Source organism: Chelmon rostratus, chromosome 24 (assembly GCF_017976325.1).
Source record: "Chelmon rostratus isolate fCheRos1 chromosome 24, fCheRos1.pri, whole genome shotgun sequence".
NCBI classification, from domain to species: Eukaryota; Metazoa; Chordata; class Actinopteri; order Chaetodontiformes; family Chaetodontidae; genus Chelmon; species Chelmon rostratus.
Genome location: NC_055681.1, coordinates 1,648,012 through 1,669,745, shown reverse-complemented (window position 1 = coordinate 1,669,745; position 21,734 = coordinate 1,648,012). Strand labels below are relative to the sequence as shown.

Here is a 21,734-nt window from a genome sequence, read left to right as displayed (position 1 = left end):
CACTTTATGTGACACTTCAGTACTTTTAGGATTGTGAGTGAAGTACTTGTAATGGAGTATTTTTACATTAATGGTACTTCTGTAAAGGCTCTGTGTACTTCTTTCTTTCTTTCTTCTCTTGCGTCTTGTGGCGCCTCCTGTGGCCCTGGATCTCCAACCAACCATTCTCTCCCTCTCTCCCTCTCTCTCTCTCTCTCTCTCTCCCTCTCTCTCTCTCTCTCTCTCTCTCACACACACACACACACACACACACACACACTTCCGCTCCATCAGCCCCGTGCCTCAGCAGCAGCAGCAGCAGCTCCTCAGACATGGAGAGCTGGTAGACGCGCAGCAGCAGCGGCCGCTCTCCCCTCCTCCTCCTCCTCGCTCCGGTGGATGTTGGATGTACCATGAGGTCTCCGCGGCTCTGGGCAGCTCTGTGCCTCCTCCTCACCGCCTCCTGCCGGCTGTGCGCGGCCGCCCGACACGGTAAGACGCCTCAGCAGCACTGATGGAGTCGGTTGCACTTGTTTTAATGAACTCGCTGCATCCAGGCGGCAGGGCGGCGCGTAAATCACGACTTCCAGGATGACAAGTCCCTGTTGCCGTGTTTCTGTTCTCACTGTACTCAGCAGCGAGTTTGGAGCGACCTTAAAGCACTTTATCTCACAGTTTTATCGTCTTTATAACATTTGTTGAGGATATTCCAAAATCTACAGTTTTTCTAATGAGGTTTGGTTGTATTTCTGGAAAATATAGTGCAGGATTTGCGGAAAATGTGGGCTTTAAGTTGCTCGGTCCTCCCGTATGTTCTGTGCTGAACTAGTCTTTAGAATAAATAATATTCCATAATAATCCCACAGTGAGAATAACACCCGATTTAAATATATGCTTAGTTTTGTGTGCAGCAAACAGCATGAAGCGCCATCTGTCTTCATCTTATATTGTTGTATTTCCTGCTCGGCTCGGCTCGGCTCGGCTGCCTCTGATCTGTTTACACCGGTGCTAAATTGCGTCACTGACGCAAACGCACTGACCGCAGGTCAGCTCGGATATGTCTGCCTGCCGGAGTGAATCATTCTGTTGTTCAGTCCGCAGCGACAACAACAAACACACGCAAACAGCAGCAGAGAGACAGAGTGTGTGTGGAGCCGATACATGATCAGATCATCGATGATCAGGTGATCGATGATCTGCAGCTGGCAGACAGAATGAAAGGAATGATTTTAAATGGCAGCAGGACAGATATCACAGTGTTATTGAATATCACGCAGGAAGTAAAACCCCCCAATAATAACATTATATTATATTATTTTATATTATATCACATGTTAAAGTGTTTTAATGTCAACAGACGAATAATCAGCAGAATCATGAGCACAAACGCAGACTAGAAGAAAATCACGGCTTAAAAGAAATCGCCTGCAGACTCCGAGTCTCTCAGAGAAATAACTCATCTATAACAAACCCTACAGAAATATTATAGAGGCCAATAAATGGTGACATTTGTTGACTGTTAACAAGCTTCTGTCAGAGACAGTAAAGAGAGTAAATTCCTCTTTTAAATTCACTTTAACTTTTTTATTTTCCTCCCCAGATTCATCATAAATCCAGATAAGAATATTATAATAATATTAAACCTCCAGCAGTCTCACATCTCACCTTGCAGCAGTGATGCACAGGTGTACTCCAGGGCCTTGTGGCATCACTGGTGGGCGTGGTTACAGGTGTAGCAGCATTTCTGACCAACCACACCCATCAGCAATGCTGGATGTAGTCAGAGGTGATACTCCTACATATTCTGCAGGTTAATCTTAATCCACAGGGCTGCTGGACTGGAATGAGCTGCAGTCGGGCCTTTATAGCATCCATCCACGTCCTCCAGCTCATTTCACTGTCGCGACCACAGAGACACCCCGATAAAGACGATCACAGAGATATTCTGGAATATTATAAGGCAGTAATTGAATTCTAAACTCGCTGTAAAACCTTAATAACCTGAGGGGAATGTTTGATTAAGCTGCAGTTCAGGGGGGGGTCACAGCTTCATTTCTGACACTTTGTCTGTTTGGCAAATAAAAGGTCAAATACTGATCAGCATGTTCGAGATCCTGCAGGATTGAATGCAGCTTTTCACTGTCTGTTCAGTATTTCCTGCAGCTGATAAAATGATATGGCTCCTAACGGAGTTAAAGCCAATCAGTAACGACCTGTTCATGCGAGATACCAAAAAAAAAAAGGGATTTTTGGTTCTAAATGTCAACAGAAAACATCGTGAAAACCCCTCCGAAACATAGAATTTAGGCGTCTGTCACTACGAATCCCTGTAGGAACATTATAACAACATTATAGGACGTCGTACTCTCAGCTGTGACTCATAAGTGACCTCGCAGCGCCGTCTGCTCAGTTACTACGGCAGCTTCCTGTCTGATGGTGCAGAGTTTCAGCACCACGGAGAGCGACCAGCTTCTGATCGCACCGATTTACAGCCGTTTCATCTGGAAAACTTCGTCATTCAGTGAGATTCTTAAAGGATTCCCGTTCAGTCGTGACTTTAACTTGACAGTTAATGGAAGCTCATGGTGTTTTAATGCTTAACTGGTTTTAGAATAGAAATGTGTCCTAAATGCTGCATTATGGACACAAACTGTCACAAAAAATGAGCATGACCTGCTCTCACTAATGACAGTTTATATAAAGATTAAAGTGAAGACTGTAATGGACCACAACAAGTACAGGATAATACAAGGAGTGGTAGTCCGTCCTTTAAAACTGTCTGACTTCCTGTCTGTGGCTGGTTCCTACAGGAGACGTAAACACCTCACAAATATTTAGTGATTCCTGAAAACAGCTGCTCACCGACAGGAGGAAATAGAGCATTTGCTGGGGACTATTTTCAGTGGCGGATGAATCCACATTTGGTGCTGTAGTGAGTGTTCGTGTATGTGGGCTTGAGTTGAGGTAAACGACAGTGTGTGTGTGTGTCCATGGTGATGAAGGAACATGTCAGCCAGAGCAACAGTGAGGCTCACTGATGTGGTTTGGATGGAGCTCTGTGGCTCGGAGGAAGAACAGGACCTCAGATGGCTGCTGGTTTGGCTGTTTTTATGGGAAAACAGAGAATATCAGCGAGCTTCTCGTTGCTGCATGTCGTGCACAGTGAGGTCCAGTCAGAGCGATTAGTGTGAGTCGGCATGAAGCTTAAAGGTTAACTGAGCCGAGGAAGGTTATAACCTCGCTCCCTGTGCTGCCACTCAGCGACACCAGGCGGGGTTTATCCTGCTCCGTCCTGGCTGACTCATTCCACCTTAAATATCCTCTGTCGGCCTGCAGACCGGAGCGTGAGCTCACGCAGCAGCAGCCACGAATGCCAGCAGCACCATTATGAAAATGACACTGGATTCAATCTGGCAGGCGGTTAATGGATGGTAAAAGCTAGACACTGAAGCCCTGATGATGATGATGATGATGATGATGATGATGGGAGGATGGAGCTCAGTTTCTGAGCTCATGATGAGTCAGCCTGATTTTGATTAAACCCCTAAAAACTGATCAGCCTCCAGAGTGTTGACGGTTTGGTTAAAAGAAGCCAACTTTGACACTTCTGTGCTTCGATAACGTCTTTTTCTATCAAAGGATCAGATCATGTTTTTAAAAAACCTCTGCAGACTCACTTATGTTCCCTCACTTTTACGAACGTTTCGCTCTGAGACTGAATAAACTGACACTGGAGCTCATACAGGAAGATCAAATCATTATTAACAGGATGTTTGTTACAGCCCAGCTTTGCTAATCGCCGACAATTTAAAACCGGTTCTAAATGTGTTATCCAGTGAAGGGAGGCTGAGCTGAAAAACTCGTCTCAGAAAGCAGAATGGATGCGGTGCAGATGTGATGGCTTCAGGTGGAGAAAGACGCTTAGTGAGAGAGGCTGGAGGAGCTTCCTGTGAGACACACAAAGACCTGCTGCTGGCTGGCAGCGCGGGTTGAGTCATGCTTTTTCTCCTGATATTGAATCAAACAGGAGATCTTATTGCAGACTCTGTTTCTATGACTCCCTGAGTTGAAGACCGCAGCTTAAATCAACTTTACAGCAAAAATCTCCCGCTTACTGAGTCACTTTTATCTCTCGGCGAGAACTGAAAGTCTCACTCCCTCAAAACACAGAAAGACCTGCAGGAACTTCTCTGAGAATCAGCTTGTTTTTATAAAATTCAGAAGAGGTTTGTGAAGTGATCGAAGAGGAAGATCCGAGCTGATACAGATGCTGCGTGATGGCCTGCAGACGTGGCTGCTAGCTCGTTGTTATTAGCTTGTTAGCTCGCTCGCACATGTGCATACAGACCATTAGCTGCAGGAGCTGATTTATTAGCATTTCAACCACAAAGTGACTCATCTGTGAAGCCTCTTTCTTTCTTTAATGCTCTTTTGCATGATTTCATGCTCATACTTGCTTTTTAAAAATGCACATTTGCTGTGTGATGAACTGAAGGATGACATGTTCCTTCATGTCTTGAGAAAACTCTCCTCCTTCAGCTAAATAAACTCTTTCAAAAGCCTGCCTGATGTGGAGATACGTGGTTCTCGCAGGACTAAACCAACTGGACGGGTGAACCTTTTTGCTCATTAGAGACTCAATTACACTGAAATGAATGTGTGTCGGACGAGATGATTGATTGTGGAGCGGCTGATGACGGCAATGGACAGTCTGCAGGAGAAGAGAGAGGAGAGAGGAGGAGGAGGGAGGAAGAGATAACGAGGCAGGGAGGGATGCGTGGGCGGAGGTGGAGGAGAGATTAGTCATCGCGTGGTGTTTGGATGGAGGAGGCGACGCACAGACGGATGGAGAGTCTCTTCGTTCTATGTTTAGCGGCGCCTCAGCTCTCTGGTTTAATGGAGATTCCCTCTCCGATGGCGGCTGCAGCGTCATGCGGCCGACACTCTTACCTGATGCACCAGGTGCACCCGTGGTGCCGAAAACTCACATCTGCTCACATCAGCAGACGTCTTCTGACCAGCTTATTCTTCCCTCTGACCGAGTCCAGGTGAAAAACGGCCGTTTTAATGATCGCTGCGTTAACGCTGTGAAGTCACTCTCTTCAAAAGTACGCTGTGACATCACTATAATGGAGGCGGAGCCTGAGTGGGCAGCAGAGCAAAGCAAGTCAAATCTCCTATTTATCACTCAGTTCTAATCGAAGCCACAGCGAGGGGTTTTCACTTGCTAGCAGAAAGATGTCGAGCCGTGATTATTTCAGACTGTAGTTCAGTCTGTTTTCAACAGATCCAAACTTTATTAGTGTCTGAATGTTCGCCGCTGCAGGAGTGATGAACCATGACGGCTGATTTCTGCTGGGTAGAGATAAATATTCTCACCGTTTCTGAACTCAGGAACTAATTTTCCCGATTATTCAGACGTCACATCATGCATGCCCTTTGTCTCCGCCCTAAACTAGTGATGTCACGGTGCTGCTTTTGAGGGCTCTGACATCATGTTTGTGCAGGTTGTTGAACACTGCAGGGTGAGGCGTGTTCCCTGAAGTAATCACAGGACACATGAATAAAACACAGCAGTATATAAATCCTTAATGCAAAACTCAATGCAAACAGACATTTATGCACAGAACAGAGCGGCTGTTTACAGATCAGGACTGTGAAAAGGTCAACTGGAACACACACACACACACACACACACACACACACACACACATATTCCCATCACTTAGCAACAACATATTGACATAGCTGCCTGCTCTGGTCGGGTTTTCCCCAACTCACTTCTGTCTGTCTTCGTGTCCAATAATAAACTCCATTCGTTCTGCATTATAAGCTCGATGTTTCAGAGCTTCATCTAGTTTTTCAGGTCAAATCGTGACACGTTCAGTTAAATTCAGGCTCAAAATGTGCAGAAGTTAATGTCATGGGAACACTGGCTGTTTTACTGGTGGCTTTGCTGCTTCTCTTGAAATGAATGTTTGTCGTCTTTGTGTGTCTGCAGGTTGTTTGTTTGAGAAGAAGCTCTGTCCCAGAGATCAGCTGTGCAACGACGGTGAGTGATCCAGCTTTGTCCACCTGACGAGCAGGTGAACCTGCGTCATATTCACACACAGAATCATATTTATTAGTCCCTCTTTTCACACATCCATGAAGCCAAGTTAAAGCTCAGATATTCTGCTCTGGGAGGGTTAGGGTTAGATGACGTGGACGGCTCATATTTACGGCGCCCTGAATGCAACGTGAGGAGAATAGTAAAGAGCAACCCCAGCAGGCTTCATTTGCAGCGACGCGCTTCAGGAAGCTGTGACGTGTCTTCTGTCCATCAAACCGTCGGGAGCTCAGCTTGTCTCTAACGAGGCGGTCTCTCAGCGGGTTTCCTGCTTCCTCCCTGCAAACACGGTTAGGCTGTCATTACAGGAGCGTGCGTGAGCGTGCCGCTTGGCAGGCAGCTGCATTGTTGATGGCGGTAAGTTTCTGCGTCCGCCTTGAGGATGTTTTGTTTCCAGAGACGGGAACATTTCATGAACACAAGCAGCATTCGTACTGAGGCCTCGTGACGCGTCTGATGACGCTCGGAGGAACTGCACGTGAACGCGAGTGTGAAAAAAGGCAGAGAGAGTAACAGCCTGAAACATCTGTAGTCTGTGCAAACCTCTGGAATTCTTCAGGAAGGAAAATTTAATTCCAGACTGCATTCAAAAAACAACCCATTTTGTGTCCTGAAACATCTGTAATCTAGAATATGTTTTTCAATCAATTGAATTTGGATTGCATCCAAAAAAGGTCTCAGTTTTTAACAATTGTTAACATTTTTTATCTTGAATTTGTAAGTAAAATATATGTAATTCCAGACTGCATTTAAAAACAGCCTGTTTTGTGTATTTAAACATAGAAATAAACAGACATAAATCAAAACTACATGAAAAAAACTACACATTTTGCAGCCTGAAACATCTGTAATCTATGTTCAAACACTCTAATATAGAGCAAAACATTCCAGACTGCATTAACAAAACTACCCTAAACCAGTGTGTGCAATAAAACATCTGTAATCTGCATTGAAGGTGGAATATTTGAGTAAACTAAACACATTCCAGACTGCAGAGAACAAACAGCTCATTCTGTCTGTTTAAACATCTGTAGCCTAAAAAATGTAACTCAGCAGAAGCAACATCGACATTTCGGCGTGTGTTTACTCTGAGTCATCATGTGATAGCTGGAGTGAGAGAGAGAGTGTGCGTGTGTGTGTGAGAGAGAGACGTGTGTCTAATTGTGCTGAAAGAAAGACGGAGGGAGAGAGGGACAAAAAAGTGAGAGAAATAAAGAGACAACAAAGAGAAAAAGAGCCAGAGAGCAACGTAAACAAGGTCTTCCTCCGTCAGCCGCTCTCTGCCAATCACGGCTCATCCTGGCCATCTCTATGACAACAATGACATCACTTGCCTGACGACCGTGTGTCTCCCTCGTGTGTGTGTGTGTGTGTGTGTGTGTGTGTGTCTTTGTTTGATAAGAGATGGAGGGAGACTGAGGTGATGATTCACCATGGCCGACGCATGCACGCACGCACACACACACACACACACACAATGCTTCACTGTGTGTGTGTGTGTGTGTGTACAATGTGTGAAGGCTTTTCTATGTGTTAATGTACATATTTGCGGGTGTGTACTGTGTGTATTGTGTGCATGTGGGGTTGTGCATGTGATTTGTGTACATGTGTGTCTATTAGCACATTTTGTTCATGTCTGTCCTGGATTTGGCTGTTTTCTTTTTCTTATTTTTGTGTGTATTTTTATTTTATCAGCTTTGTTTAAAAAAAAAAAATTATCATGCAGCTTTTCCCAGTCTAGTTTGCTTTAAGATGATGCAAAGAGGTCAAAGTATTTAAAAAAGGCAAAGAGTAGAAGTTGAGAATTTTTTGTCTTATATACTGGAATCTTCCAGCAAAAGAAACCAGACTGCATTCAAAAAAAGATCGATTTTGTGTCCTGAAACATCTGTAAACGGGTGCGTTTTTAAAGAATGGAAGCTAACAAACCGTCTTGCTGGTCTCTTCCTGTGCAGATGGTCTTTTTGGACAGTGCCAGGCTCCTCACCAGGGGCCAGTCCAGTACAAGGTGTCTGTACAAGTCCTGCACAAACTGCAGGAAGTCCTCAAAGACCTGATGGTGCAAGGTGAGTCTCGTTTACAGATTCAGGCTTTAGAAGTCCGGCAGGTGAGAGCTCATTACTGATCGTTCTGTGGTTGCGCAGGCCTGACCTGGAGGGACGACGTCACCCAGGCGATCATTGAGCGAGAGCTGAGCCGCGTTCCCACTGTGGACTCCTCCTCCAAACTTCATGAGAAGCCTCCCAAACAGTAAGAACCCCCACAGCAAGTAAAAAATATCTCAAATACTTAGTTCCAGCTTTTTAATTCAGTATTTCCCAGGTTGTCCAGACAGTCGGGCCCCAGTCAGCGGAGGGTTCAGGGGCGCGAGGATCCAGCTGACCCCGAGATGATGCAGCAGTACGTGGACTACATGATCCTCGACCCCTCCAGGTCCTCCGTCCACATGCAGACGCCCCTGCTGGACCCTTACAGTTACCACCAGGTGGGGAAAGTGATGTGATGTGGTGAATCTGAGCTGAAGGTTAGATTCCAGTGAGATAAGTTAGCTTCTTTTTCAGCTTGTTGTGCAGTTATTCTGCCCCCTGGTGGCCATAAAAACACTTTCACGGCGTGTGTGTTGTTGCAGCAGCAGTTCGGCTACCAGGAGGAAGAGGAGCGCTCCCTCAACTCTCTGGACGATAATCCAGCCTTCCCGCTCCTCGCCTCCAGACCCAGAGGAAACCCTCTGGACAGAGGCCGGCAGCTCCTCCAGGACCTAGGGTCCTTTTACCTCGCCCCCCCTTCATCCTCTTCTTCTTCCTCCTCCTCCTCTTCCTCCCCTACGCAGTCCCTCTCCCGCCACAGGGGGGCAGCAGGATTTCCCTCCTCATCGTCCCCTTCCTCCTCCTCCTCCTCGCCCTCCTCCTTCTTCCCGGAGCTGGACTTCCCGCTGGACTACGGCGAGGACTACGTTTCCCAGATGGCCCAGCTCAGCAAGCAGCAGCAGCAGGCGGAGAAGAAGGCGCAGCAGGAGTACGACGCCTTGTCAGGACTGGATGGTGAGAGAGGAAGAAGGAGGTGCAGAGGGAAGGAAGTAGAAATAGACATGTTCCAAACAGCTCAAATTTTATTTTGAAAAGTTTTACAGGAAGAAACACCACATGTTGATTTAAACCTCACTTTACAGAGGTTAAGAAAAAGAAAGCAGCTTATAATGCAACTAAGATCAATATTTAACCCAAATATCTAAATAAATACTTTCAAATCAACAAATTAATTCTGATTTTATGAAGGATTTTATTGATCCTCTGGGAATTCACGAGCCATTCAGCAGTATAGGAAGTCACACATCAAATGGTCAATTCTGCATGAAGAGTTTTGTCCAGTGACTGCAGCCGATCCAGTCTGGATCCAGTCTGGATCCAGTGTGGACTGGAGTCAGCACTCCTGATTCCTGCGCTGTGTCTTTCAGAGCGCTCTCTGCAGAGGTTGGCTCTGCTGCTCGATCACTACGGCCTCGACATGAAGGATTTGTCCCCCGAGCAGACAGACAAGCTGCCGGCGGCTCTGAAGCAGCTGCAGCTGGACGCCTCGTATGGCCACAAACAGACCAAAGGTCGGCCCGCCATCGTCATCATCACTTCCACCACCAACGTGGTCTTCCATGTTTTCTTCTGTCTTTGTCTCTTGTGATGTTGATGCTGATGTTTTTGTTGACTGTTCAGATAAATATGGGAGCGCCGCCGCCGCAGGAAAGAAGGTGAGCACGTCATTTCTTTCAGTCTGATGAGACGTTTCTCCAGAATCCTACGACTGTCCATCACCAGGAACGTGTTTTCGTCTTTGCCCCTCAGCTCACGGAGGGTTCCATGGCGTACAAGATGGCCGGCCCCAAGGCTCCACCCTCCACCGCCACGCCCCCCAAGCCAGCAGAAGTCCAGAAGGACTCGAGCGCAGCCGCCAATCGGGACGAACTGAGGAAGAAGGAGCCGCCGCCCCAGACAGAGGAGTACGGCTACATTGTCACCAATCAGAGGTGCAGTGAGCTCGCTTCCTCCACCTGATCGACCAATCAGGAGGACTTTGAATGTGGTGTTGAGTTATAGATGGTTTTCTGTTGTTTTCATGATGTGAGAGGTGTGTGTATGTGTGTGTATATGAATGTGTGTGTGTGTGTGTATGTTTGTGTGTGTATGCACGTGTATGAATGTGTGTGTGTGTTTGTTTCTGTATGTGTGTGTATGAATGTGTGCGTTTTGTCGCTGCAGCCCCCTCAGTCTGAACGATGGGGTGCACCTGTTGGAGCGTCTGTCAGAGAGGATCGGCCTCTCCACTGGTTCCTTCATCAACATCAGGTATTACCGAGGACCCGGACCCTCACAGATCTGTCAGATCCAGAATCTGCCGCCTGAAGCCTCTGGACCCGCCTCATCCTCTCATTGGCTGGATCACTGATTTTAATTTCCTGGGATTCACTCTTTCACAGCAGAGGAGACGTCAATCCTGCTGGAGCTGGATTTCCTGCATGTGGAGGCTGCTTTAATTCTGCTCGTTCTGCTTCGCGCTCGGTCTAATCCTCGTACCTGACAATGACCCCTGACCTTTGACCTCAGAGTGGAAAAAATCTCCTCGTTATCAAGTGATTTTTGCCTTTAAGATCTCGTAACATCCACAGAGAACCATTCAGGTCAATTCAAAAATACTTTATTCTTCATTCACTCTCACTTATAGATCATCAAAAAGTAGAAGATACGTTTGTGAGACGTATGTTTTCTGATGATGCTGTAAGAAAATAAAAACAAAATGACTTGATAAGAGAAGACGGAGATTTTTGCAGAGTAGGAATAAGAATCAGACACCTGGCTCTTTGCTTCCCTCAACCAATCATAAATCAGTGCTGCAGGAAGTGTTCACACCTTCCACTTTAAGGTCCAGTGTGCAGGATTTAGAGATCTACCGGCACATAATATTCATGAGCATGTTTTCATCAGTGTTTAACCGCCCTAAGATATGAATTGTTGTGATTTTGTTAGCATGAGACACAACAGAGGGAGCAGGTCCTCGTCCATGGAGGCCTACAGTAGCCTTGAAGGGACAAACCAAACACTTTTTTGTGTCTTTCGGGTGAGGCAAGGGGCAGCTGGTTGCAGTCTGACATCTCACCACTAGATGGCACTAAATCCACACTGGACCTTTAATTAAAAAAAACCTAAAACCTCAAGATGATTCAAGTGAAATTAGAATAATTAACAGTAGAAGCAGCAAACTTTTATTACTATTACTATTATTGTATTACTGCCCCATACGTTTTAGGTGTACTTGTATGTACTGTTGGCTCATTTAATCTGTTGCATCTACAAAGTAACTGAAGCTGTCAGATAAATGTGGTGGTGGTCTGTGTAACCTCTCTTTGGATGTGCTCCTGTGCTTTCTCCTCTGCAGTGTGGTCGGACCTGCAATCACCTTCAGGATCAGACCGAACTCCAAGAACATGACAGCTGGTGATGTGGCAGGGAAAGCCGGTAAATGTACTTCTACTTCAAATACTGTCACCCATGTAGTACTTGAAGTACACCAAGTTTGACGGACAGATCATATGATAGATAGATAGATAGATAGATAGATAGATAGATAGATAGATAGATAGATAGATACTTTATTTATCTCCAAGGAGAAATGGTCACTGGGACATGCAACAAACAGTTTGTTTAATTATGTTTTATTCCTGCAGTTGCAGAGAATAACTTACTGGAGTCTGAGACGGGCCTGAAGGTGCTGCAGGGTGGAGCTGGAGAGGTGGGTGCTGTGTTTGATCCCTGAGGACTGCAGGGAGGACCAAGGCGTAGATTCAGTGAAAGTAGTATGAAACTGTCATTTAAAATACCTACATAAATAAAAGTAGAAGTTATTAGAATGGGCTCATCACGAAATACATTTTAAAGTTAAGCACAAGAACCTCAGAATTGTACTTAAGCACAGTATTTGAGTAAATGTACTCAGTAGTAATTGTGCTTAAATCCTTAAGTAAACAGGGTTTTTTGTAACGCGCTCTTATTTTGAAAGTCTTTTCCGGAAGTGCGGTTTGTTTAAGTTCGGTGTGACTTGACACTCTTGGTATTTGGGAACTGCCTCCATGTGCGTGTTGTAGGACGTGAGGAAAGAAGCTCCGACTCGTGCGTTTGGTGAGAGAAATTATTATTAATCTATCATCGTTATTGTCGTTGTTATTTATTCCGAGTTTACTGACGGAGAAGTTCAGCCTGAAGGCAGGAAGTCACGTTGATGAATGGCGTCAGCTGCGAGAACTTAATCACTTGTATGCAGTCTAATATTCTGAGAAACATTAATTGATACTCAGTTTACAGTGACCTAATTTAAACTTAAAGGTCTTTATATTACTTCCATCATCTATATAATAGCAGGCGAAGTCCTCCCTCAGCTTTAATGTCTTTCAGATACCACACACACACACACACACTGAAAGATTTGATGTTGTGTTATCTTCCCTTTCTGTTTTTCCTGCCACAGAGGAATGATGGGAAGGCGTTGCCCCTGGCGACCCGAGTGCAGCCCGGCTCCCGCTGGGTGTTCGCCACACTGGTGGCCATGGCCTGCATCGGCGGCATCCTGGTGGCGGCCATGACCATCGCCTGCCTGCGTCACCATGCCCACCGGCTGGCAGCAAAGAAGCTGGGTCTGGGACCAGAAGGGGGCAGCTTCAGCCACCAGGAGTACCAGGTGAGGGGTCAGTGTGTCAGCAGAAACCAGGAGACTGATGTGATAAAGCAGTGTAACATGCAGAACTGGCTCACCAGGACCTGTGTCGCCAGCACATGGCCTCCAAAGGTGCCTTTGGACGCCTGGAAGCTGCTGCCCTTGGCGCTGTGGGAGGAGCAAGTGGAGGAGGAGGAGGAGGAGGAGGAGGTGGTGCAGGAGGAGGCAGCATCGGGGGAGGAGGAACGGGAGCAGCAGGAGGCACCGACTCAAGGGTGAGCAGCGTGTCGTCCCAGTTCAGCGATGGAGCCCAGCCCAGCCCGAGCTCCCACAGCAGCACGCCGTCATGGTGCGAGGAGCCGGCACAGGCCAACATGGACATCTCCACCGGTCACATGATCCTGGTCAGTCAAGTGTTATAGTTGTACGAAAAAAATATTAAAAGTGAATCATATGTCATATCATATCATTATACATCCCTCAGGCCTACATGGAGGACCACCTGAGAAACAAGGACCGTCTAATGAAGGAGTGGGAGGCTCTGTGCTCCTACCAGGCCGAGCCCAGCACCGTCTCTGTAGCTCAGAGCGAAGGCAACATCAAGAAGAACCGCTGCCCCGACTCTGTTCCCTGTGAGTCCTCCCAGCTCACACAAACAGCTCAAGTTCTATTAAACCTGTCAGCGGATGCTTACTCTCACTGTTGTTCTTCAGACGACCACTCAAGGGTGAAGCTGAAGGTGGAGATCAACCCATCACGCTCTGACTACATCAATGCCAGCACCATAGTAAGTTGGTTGATTAATTGATTGATTGAGGATATATGTCATATCCATACCGTCTGAGGTTTGGGTTGTGTGATTTCAATGCTGCTGCTGAATTACAAGTCCAACTGTGGCCCTGCTCTGTCTCTGAATGGCTAGTCTTGCCTCTAAGAGAAGTCATGACTTTTGACTTTGCCCCTGCACCTTCCTTCAGATTGAGCACGACCCCCGGATGCCGGCCTACATAGCCACCCAGGGGCCCCTGTCACACACCATCTCGGACTTCTGGCAGGTCAGTGAGATGCAAAATAACGTATTTGGGAGGAAGCAGGTTTTGACTTTCTTGTGCTCGTTGTGTAGATGGTTTGGGAGAACGGCTGCACTGTGATTGTGATGATGACGGCTCTGGTGGAGGATGGGGAGAAACAGTGTGACCGGTACTGGCCTGACGAGGGCTCATCCCTCTACCACATCTATGAGGTGAGACCATAGTGAGAGTCTGCGATGGGGGACATGCTTTCCATTGAGTCCTTCAGCAGCTGTTTTTTGATCCTGTCCAGGTGAACCTGGTGTCGGAGCACATCTGGTGTAATGACTTCCTGGTGCGCAGTTTTTACCTGAAGAACGTGCAGACACAGGAGACCAGGACGCTCACTCAGTTCCACTTCCTCAGCTGGCCAGCTCAGGGCATTCCCACCTCCACACGCCCCCTGCTGGACTTCCGCAGGTACTGCTGCTGATGTGGTATATCACACTAAATGATGCTTGTTGTGTTGTTGTGTTGTCTTATATTTTAAAGCTAATTGAATTGTAAATTGTCGATTTTAATATTGAAAAAAACATTCTGAAAGTTTTTGGGAATCAAAGTTTTTGTATCCACATGGCATCTTTAAACCACTCCTTCTTTACAACGGGGCCTTTGGTTTAATTTTGAACATATCTGTCTGTGTCATTCTTGTGGTTTGCAGCTAGTAGTCTGGGTCCAGTTGCATAGTCACAAAAATGATCATGGACTGATGTGGCTGCAGCAGGAGGTCCAGCTGCCCCCCAACCCCTCCCCCAAGCCCCATCTATCTGTCTCTCTCCATCTCTCTAGTTAGTTAGCTAGTAGTTAGTTTTTTAAATAACCATTTTTTTCTTCTTCAGGAAGGTGAATAAATGCTACCGAGGACGATCCTGCCCCATCATTGTGCACTGCAGGTAAAGACCACCCATGTGATGTTAGTTAGTTAGTTAGTTAGTTAGTTAGTTAGTGCATGATTTTATTAATTGCTTATCAAGCACTGTTTTGTTCTTTCTTTAGCGATGGTACAGGCCGGACTGGAACCTACATCCTGATTGACATGGTCCTCAATCGTATGGCTAAAGGTGAGATAGATGTAACACTTCATTGTCTGCTGTCATCGAAGTGACTTGCCAAACTAATGTGTCCTATGTGTCTTCCAGGTGTCAAAGAGATCGACATCGCCGCTACATTGGAGCATATCAGAGACCAGAGGCCTGGGATGGTTTGCACCAAGGTAAGTGGTTTAAGAGGAGAGAAGACATGCTACATTGGAGCATGGCTGGGTCTATGTTGAGAAGATGTCTATTGGTATTAAGGCAGCACTGTGCTATTTTGTAATTGTTTCATCTAATTTTTTTTATATCATTGCAGTAGATTCATTCATTCTCAGTAAAATTTCAGCTCACTCTTCTTTGCGGTCTCATAACCCCCTGCGTGCGACTCTCCAGGAACCCGGGGGACACGGCCCCCCCCCAAGTCCCCCCACCCTCCGCTCTGGGTCCGGGGTCTGACGAGCATCGAACCGGGTCTGCCACCCTGGCAGTCTGGTTTACCAAGCGTGATTGATGCCGCTGCTCCACCGAGCCTTTCGCACTCAAATGTGTTCGGAACTTCTATTTATTGTGCACATTGGTCTGAAGAGAAAACAGTGAAAACAGCACCAGGGCACATCATGGATTTGATCCTTCAACCCCAGCTCTTCAGCATCAGCATCTTATCTCACTGAGCTACACCTGAGCTTGCTATGATGTGTTCGGAACTTCTACTTACTGTTCACGTCAGTCTCAAGAGAAATGGTGAAAACAGCACCATGGCAGACCATGGTCTCAAACCCTCAACCTCAGATCAACAGGTAACACCAACTTATCCCACTGAGCTACACCTGAGCTTGCTATGACATGTTCGGAACTTCTATTTACTGTTCTTGTCAGTCTCAAGAGAAACGGTGAAAACAGCACCATGGCAGACCATGGGCTCAATCCCTCAACCTCAGATCAACAGGTAGCACCAACTTATCACACTGAGCTATACCTCAGCCTGCCATGACATGTTCGGAACTTCTATTGCTTGTGCACATCAGTCTGAAGAGAAAACAGTGAAAACAGCACAGGACACAACATGGAGTTGGTCCTTCAACCTCAGCTCTTCAGCATCAGCATCTTATCTCACTGAGCTACACCTGAGCTTGCTAAGGCCTGTTCGGAACTTCTATTTATTTTATTTATTAGTCTCAAATGAAAACAGTGAAAATAGTACCAGAGCAAACCATGGACTCAATCCCTCAGCCTCGGATCAACAGGTAGCACCACTTTATCCCACTGAGCTACACCTCAGCCTGCCATGATCACTTCGGAACTTCTATTTACTGTTCACAGTCTGAAGAGAAAACAGTGAAAACAGCATCAGAGGAGAAGGTGGATTTGATCCTTCAACCTCAGATTGACAGGTACCACCAACTTATCCCACTGCGCTACACCTGAGCTTGCTATTGTTAATTCGGAACTACCAATCATTGTTTACAACAATCTCAAGCGAAAACTGGGAAAATGTCAAAACAGAACAACTTGGATTCGATCCCTCAACCTCAGACTGACAGGTAGCACCATCTTATCCCATTGAGCTACACCTGAGCTTGCTTTGATCTGTTCAGAACGTCCAATCATCGTTCACAACAGTCTCACAAGAAAATTGGGAAAATAGCACCAGAGCAGACCATGGACTTGATCCCTTAACCTCAGATCAACAGGTAGCAACTTAGCTCACTGAACTATACATGAGCATACCATGTGCTCCTTGGAACTTCCAATCATTGTTCACAATAGTCTCAAGGGAAAACTGGGAAAATGTCAAAACAAAACAGCTTGGATTCAATCCCTCAACCTCCAGTTGCCAGGTAGCACCAACTTATCCCACTGAGCTACACCTGAGCTTCCTTTGTTCCATTCAGAACTTCCAAACATCATTCACAACAGTCTCAGGAGAAAAATGGGAAAATAGTACCAGAGCAGACCATGGACTCAATCCCTCAGCCTCAGATCAACAGGTAGCACCAACTTATCCCACTGAGCTACACCTCAGCCTGCCATGATAAGTTCGGAACTTCTATTGCTTGTCCACATCAGTCTGAAGGGAAAACAGTGAAAATAGCACAAGAGGAGAAGGTGGATTTGATCGTTCAACCTCAGATTGACAGGTAGCTCCAGCTTATTCCACTGAGCCACACTTGAGCTTGCCATGATCTGCTTGGAACTTCCAATCATCATTCACAGTAGTCTCAAGAGAAAACATCAAAATAGAACAGCTTGGATTCAATCCCTCAACCTCCAGTTGCCAGGTAGCACCAACTTTCCCCACTGAGCTACACCTGAGGCTGGAAATGAGTTGGTTGGATGTTGTATGTATTGAAAAGTTTGAAAAAAACTGTATCATCAGGTTTTGAACCCACAACCTGAGACTGCTAAGAATGAGCAGCTCAGTGCTTCCTAATTGAGCGATCCAAGGGGAATGTGGAGCTGAGGTCTCTTGTCGCTTTTCTGTACAATTTTGGGGGACTATGAACATCAGGATTCGCAGACATCCCGGACAACCTCAAAATACATTGTCACGCAACACTTTGAACTCACAGACTTCAGGTTCAGCATCAATTCTCTGAGACTCCTCATGTGTTGCTGAAGCCTCTTTCACATGTTTGTCCTGGTAAATTACTGGGATAGCCCCACACATGCACTATGCACACATTCAAGAACATTTCCCACTTGCATCTTTTCATATGTTCCATGGCAGCTTGCATACTTTCTGGCCTTGCTGTTACGTACTTTTTCGACTGTCTCTTTTGTTAGTGAGTTCCAAATAGTTTCTAGCCGTTTCCAGAGACTTGCTTTGGATGAAACTTTAGTGTAATCTGTTTTTGAATTCAATAAATCCCAGATATGTTCAATTGAACCAAAGTCTGGACTTTGACTTGGCCAGTCCATCAGTTCCAGTTCTCCAGATTCCTTTTTCTTGGTCCAGTCGTCTCTGCACAGCTTTGAAGTGTGCTTGGGGTCATTGTTTCCTTGGTGTATCAGCTGATCAGGTTCACTCCAGAAGGGATTCCATGATGCACCAAGATGTTGTGGTGGACCTTCTTGTTACGATAACGCTGATTTTAACTCATTTGCCATGCCATCTCCACAAACTGAAACCCCATACTATAATAGAATCTCCACCCACCATGTTTCACTGTGGGTGCAATCAATCTGGCATCAAAACGTTCCCCAGCTTTTCTCCAGACATAAACACGACAATGCTGACCAAAGAGAGTACCTTCTTCCAGTCATCTACAGTCCAGTGTTTGTGCTCCCTGGCAATTTTTTTGTGTTTTTGGATGTTTGTAGGCCTTACAGGATAACTTTTTTACAACCTGGACCTTATTTCTAGCATTACATACGACCATTTACTCACCCAGACAACTTTGGTGGCATTTGGAGTCGTTTTGAAGAAATTAGCCCCAGAGGAGCGGCGCGTATATCTGTATAATGCAAGTACTCGGGGCATCCATGCGCAGCCTCTATATAACGCATAATGTCTGCGGCAAAACTCGTTCATATTCGTTATTGCGTATTCGTAGCCGACCGCCACAGAGTCAGCCGTGTTGTGGCTGGTTGCTCGCAGCGTGCAGCGTTCAGTAATGACATCATCCACGTCAGAGGTAGTTGTCTGGAGACGTCGGACGTTGATATCATGCCACCACGGGCTCAGAGGGGAATAGCACCAGCATATCATAACAAAATATTGGAATATGAACGAGTTTCGCCGCAGATTATGCGTTTATAGAGGCTGCACATGGATGCCCCGAGTACTCGCATTATACGGATATACGCGCTGCTCCTCTGGGGCTAATTTCTTCAAAACGACTCCAAATGCCACCAAAGTTGTCTGGGTGAGTAAATGGTCGTATGTAATGCTAGAAATAAGGTCCAGGTTGTAAAAAACGAAAGTTATCCTTTAATAATGGCTTTCGGGCAGCTATTCTTCCCTTTAATCTTGTTCCTTCAGTCGTCTGTTTATGGTCATTCTGGAGACTTCTCAGATTCGGATCTAGAAGCATTAATCTCTGCCTGAAGATCAGCAGTCGTCTCTCGGGCGATGGCAGGGGACACCCGGGGCAGGTCGCCAGCCTACCACAGGGCTACACATGCACAGACAACCATGCACACCACTCATTCACACCTACGGACAATTTAGAATTATCAGTTAACCTCAGCATGTTTTTGGACTGTGGGAGGAAGCCGGAGAACCCGGTGAAAACCCACGCTGCACAGGGAGAACATGCAAACTCCACACAGAAAGATCCCAGGCGGGATCGAACCGGGGATCTTTTCTGTGCATGTAATGCATGCAAATAACTGATTTGGCATCTCAAATGGATTAACCATGACAGAAACATTAAAAAAAAACATTTTGGTAATCAGCAATACTGTTCATTCAGGGAAGTGGTGGCAAACACCTCACACTGGATGGTGTTCAGCACTATATTATTTAAATTATGAGCTACAATTAGCTGATAATCCTGGCTTAGGTGATGTATTGGCCAGGTTGTAGATGAGTGAAATGGGACATTTATAATTGTCATTCTTCATCTTTCCAGGACCAGTTTGAGTTTGCCCTGACAGCCGTAGCGGAGGAGGTCAACGCCATCCTGAAAGCTCTGCCCCAGTGAAACCAGTGCTACCTGGACCAGTATCCTGTTCGACAGACCGCCCCCTGACCCTCGCACTCACATTTCTATCTTACCTTGCCTTTTCTTTCTATGGTGGTGGTGATGATGATGATGATGATTATCAAGATGAAGAAAGATGTTGTGCCTCTTTATAGAGATTCCTTGAAACATAAAGGTGATGTCAGAAAATGTAAAAACAACTTACTATCAGGCGACTTTAAAGTCAGGAAGGATCTACACAGGCATCGTTACAATTCAGATCTGATTTTTAAGTATTTGCGGCACAGATATGATGTGTTCAGGGACTTTCAGAGGGTAAAAAGTGTTCATCCACAGCTAATCTGAATAGAAATTACACCAGGAAGATCAAAGAAGTAATTAATTACATTTAATAGAAAGAACTGAAAAAGGAGCACAAACCATCACATGTAAACACCTTGTAATCCTTCTGGAGCCAATTTCAAAATACACAAATCTTACCAAGAACAAATAACCACAAAATATTTTTACTGAAAAGCTCCAGGCTTTGTGGACATGAATGAGACACGAGTGAACGCAGCTGGTTTTCTCAGCTTGTCTCAACATGACATACAAAGTATTGTTCTGACAAATGAAACACACTGAGTGACTCCAGAGGGCGTTTCTAACGTGACCATCATGCCACATAAATAAAACAGCTGGCATTTCCCAGCCTCAGTGTGTTTTGTGGACCCTCTGTGGATTTAAACGTGATATTTTATTTCAGCCTGTGCAGATCCAGCCTGAAGTTCTGGCAGCTACTGAAGCCAGATTCAAGCGAAAATCCAATTTTTCCTCTTGTATGTGGTTGAAGTTTGTTGAAACTGTGCTGCTGTTGGGTCATCATGTTGGTTTTGGTGTCTTTAAGGAAGCAAAATTGTAAAAAAAAAAAAAAAAAAAGGCAAAGCATCAAAAGCTTGTATGAATTGACTCCTAAAATATGAAGTGGAAAAAGGGTTGGCACATTAAAGATCCTGATCTCTGGTTGCCATGATTTAACCCGCTGCTTCCCTCCCTCTCCTCACATGACCGACACCTGCAGAAAATACAAACGCCCATCTCTTTGTGTGCCATTCAGATCATCTGAAGTCACTGGATATATTGTCGTATACCTCACGCAAGTCAGAAAATGAACTAAAAAAAAAAAAAAAAACCATGAAATGCTATTTTGTATATGAGAGACCTTAAATAAATCTTTTCGTGTTTAAGTGCTGCAATCACTCGTGTGACTTCTGATTCTGCAGCTTTTCTCAAGCAGCAACTGATCATTTTGTCATGTGTAGGATTTGTTCATTGTTCTTTAATTACAGACACATGCCAGCCTCACATAAAGCCCAATGATTCCATATAAAGTCTAAATCCAGATATACATATAAAAACAGCCCCTTCATCCAGGGTGTACATACTCTTCATCATAAAGTTTTAAATGAATTTGTTTTTTTTTTTATTGGAGTTCTGATTTGATGAATTTGTGGGAACACAGGAGTGAAGTGTAGTTTCTAGCAGCCTTATCTTAACAGGCCCAACTGTCAGGTCTCATCCTCTCAAACATCCCCATTCATGGCACCAAAGATAAATCCTCAAGCTGCTAATTAACAGTTTGTGTGACTCTCCAGCTTCACCAATATATAAAAAGTGTCTGCTCTTCCACAGATCTCAGTGGGCTTAGCCCAGAAACACACTGGCTGACCTGCTGCTCCATGATTTAGCCTGATCCAGAATTAGATGACACACTAGCCTCAACCCAGCAGTTTCTAAATTATCTCAGTGGCCAAGATTAAGATTTATTAGTTACCAAATGCATGATGGAGGTTTAATGTGCTTTCAGGGCACTAAGTGAGGTTGTTTGAGCATTAGGCTTTGTTTCAAGGATCAGCTGATGTTTCATCATGTTGCGCTTACAAACTGCTCACTGAGCAAAGCAACAACCTGGATCTAAAAATACGACTGCAGACACAAAGTGCTGCAGTTAGTGAATAAAAGCATCAGTACAAGACTCATTTATACAACTAGCCTTTCCTGCTGAATTGTAGATCAGTGTTAAGAAAAAAAAAAAGTCTTCAGCTGGAATGATTAGAAAAGATGTAATCACAAGGAATTAAAGTATGCAAATCTGAAAACCAGTAAAGACACCTAACCAAGATCCATGTCTTGAGACAGAGTTAATCTGCTGCATTCTGAA

At 45.4% G+C, this 21,734-nt stretch overlaps 1 protein-coding gene across 2 annotated transcripts; it reads left to right on the top strand.

Annotated features, from left to right (window-relative positions):
- The first annotated feature begins 264 nt into the window (after nt 1–264).
- Nucleotides 265–20,769, top strand: ptprnb (protein tyrosine phosphatase receptor type Nb). Of its 2 annotated transcripts, XM_041966249.1 has the most exons (23): nt 265–471; nt 5,981–6,031; nt 8,044–8,154; nt 8,233–8,338; nt 8,411–8,573; nt 8,718–9,129; nt 9,543–9,686; nt 9,796–9,830; nt 9,925–10,106; nt 10,339–10,425; nt 11,513–11,592; nt 11,802–11,866; nt 12,599–12,808; nt 12,886–13,188; nt 13,269–13,416; nt 13,498–13,571; nt 13,762–13,839; nt 13,908–14,027; nt 14,108–14,274; nt 14,694–14,747; nt 14,851–14,915; nt 14,994–15,067; nt 19,463–20,769. In XM_041966249.1, exons 1-23 carry the CDS (start codon nt 393–395, stop codon nt 19,532–19,534), a joined length of 2,880 nt encoding a protein of 959 aa, XP_041822183.1. In that variant the 5' UTR covers nt 265–392; the 3' UTR covers nt 19,535–20,769. The 2 variants fall into 2 exon arrangements, with proteins under 2 accessions (XP_041822183.1, XP_041822184.1); XM_041966250.1 differs by lacking the exon at nt 10,339–10,425 and having other exon boundaries at nt 8,721–9,129.
- The last annotated feature ends 965 nt before the right edge of the window (nt 20,770–21,734 follow it).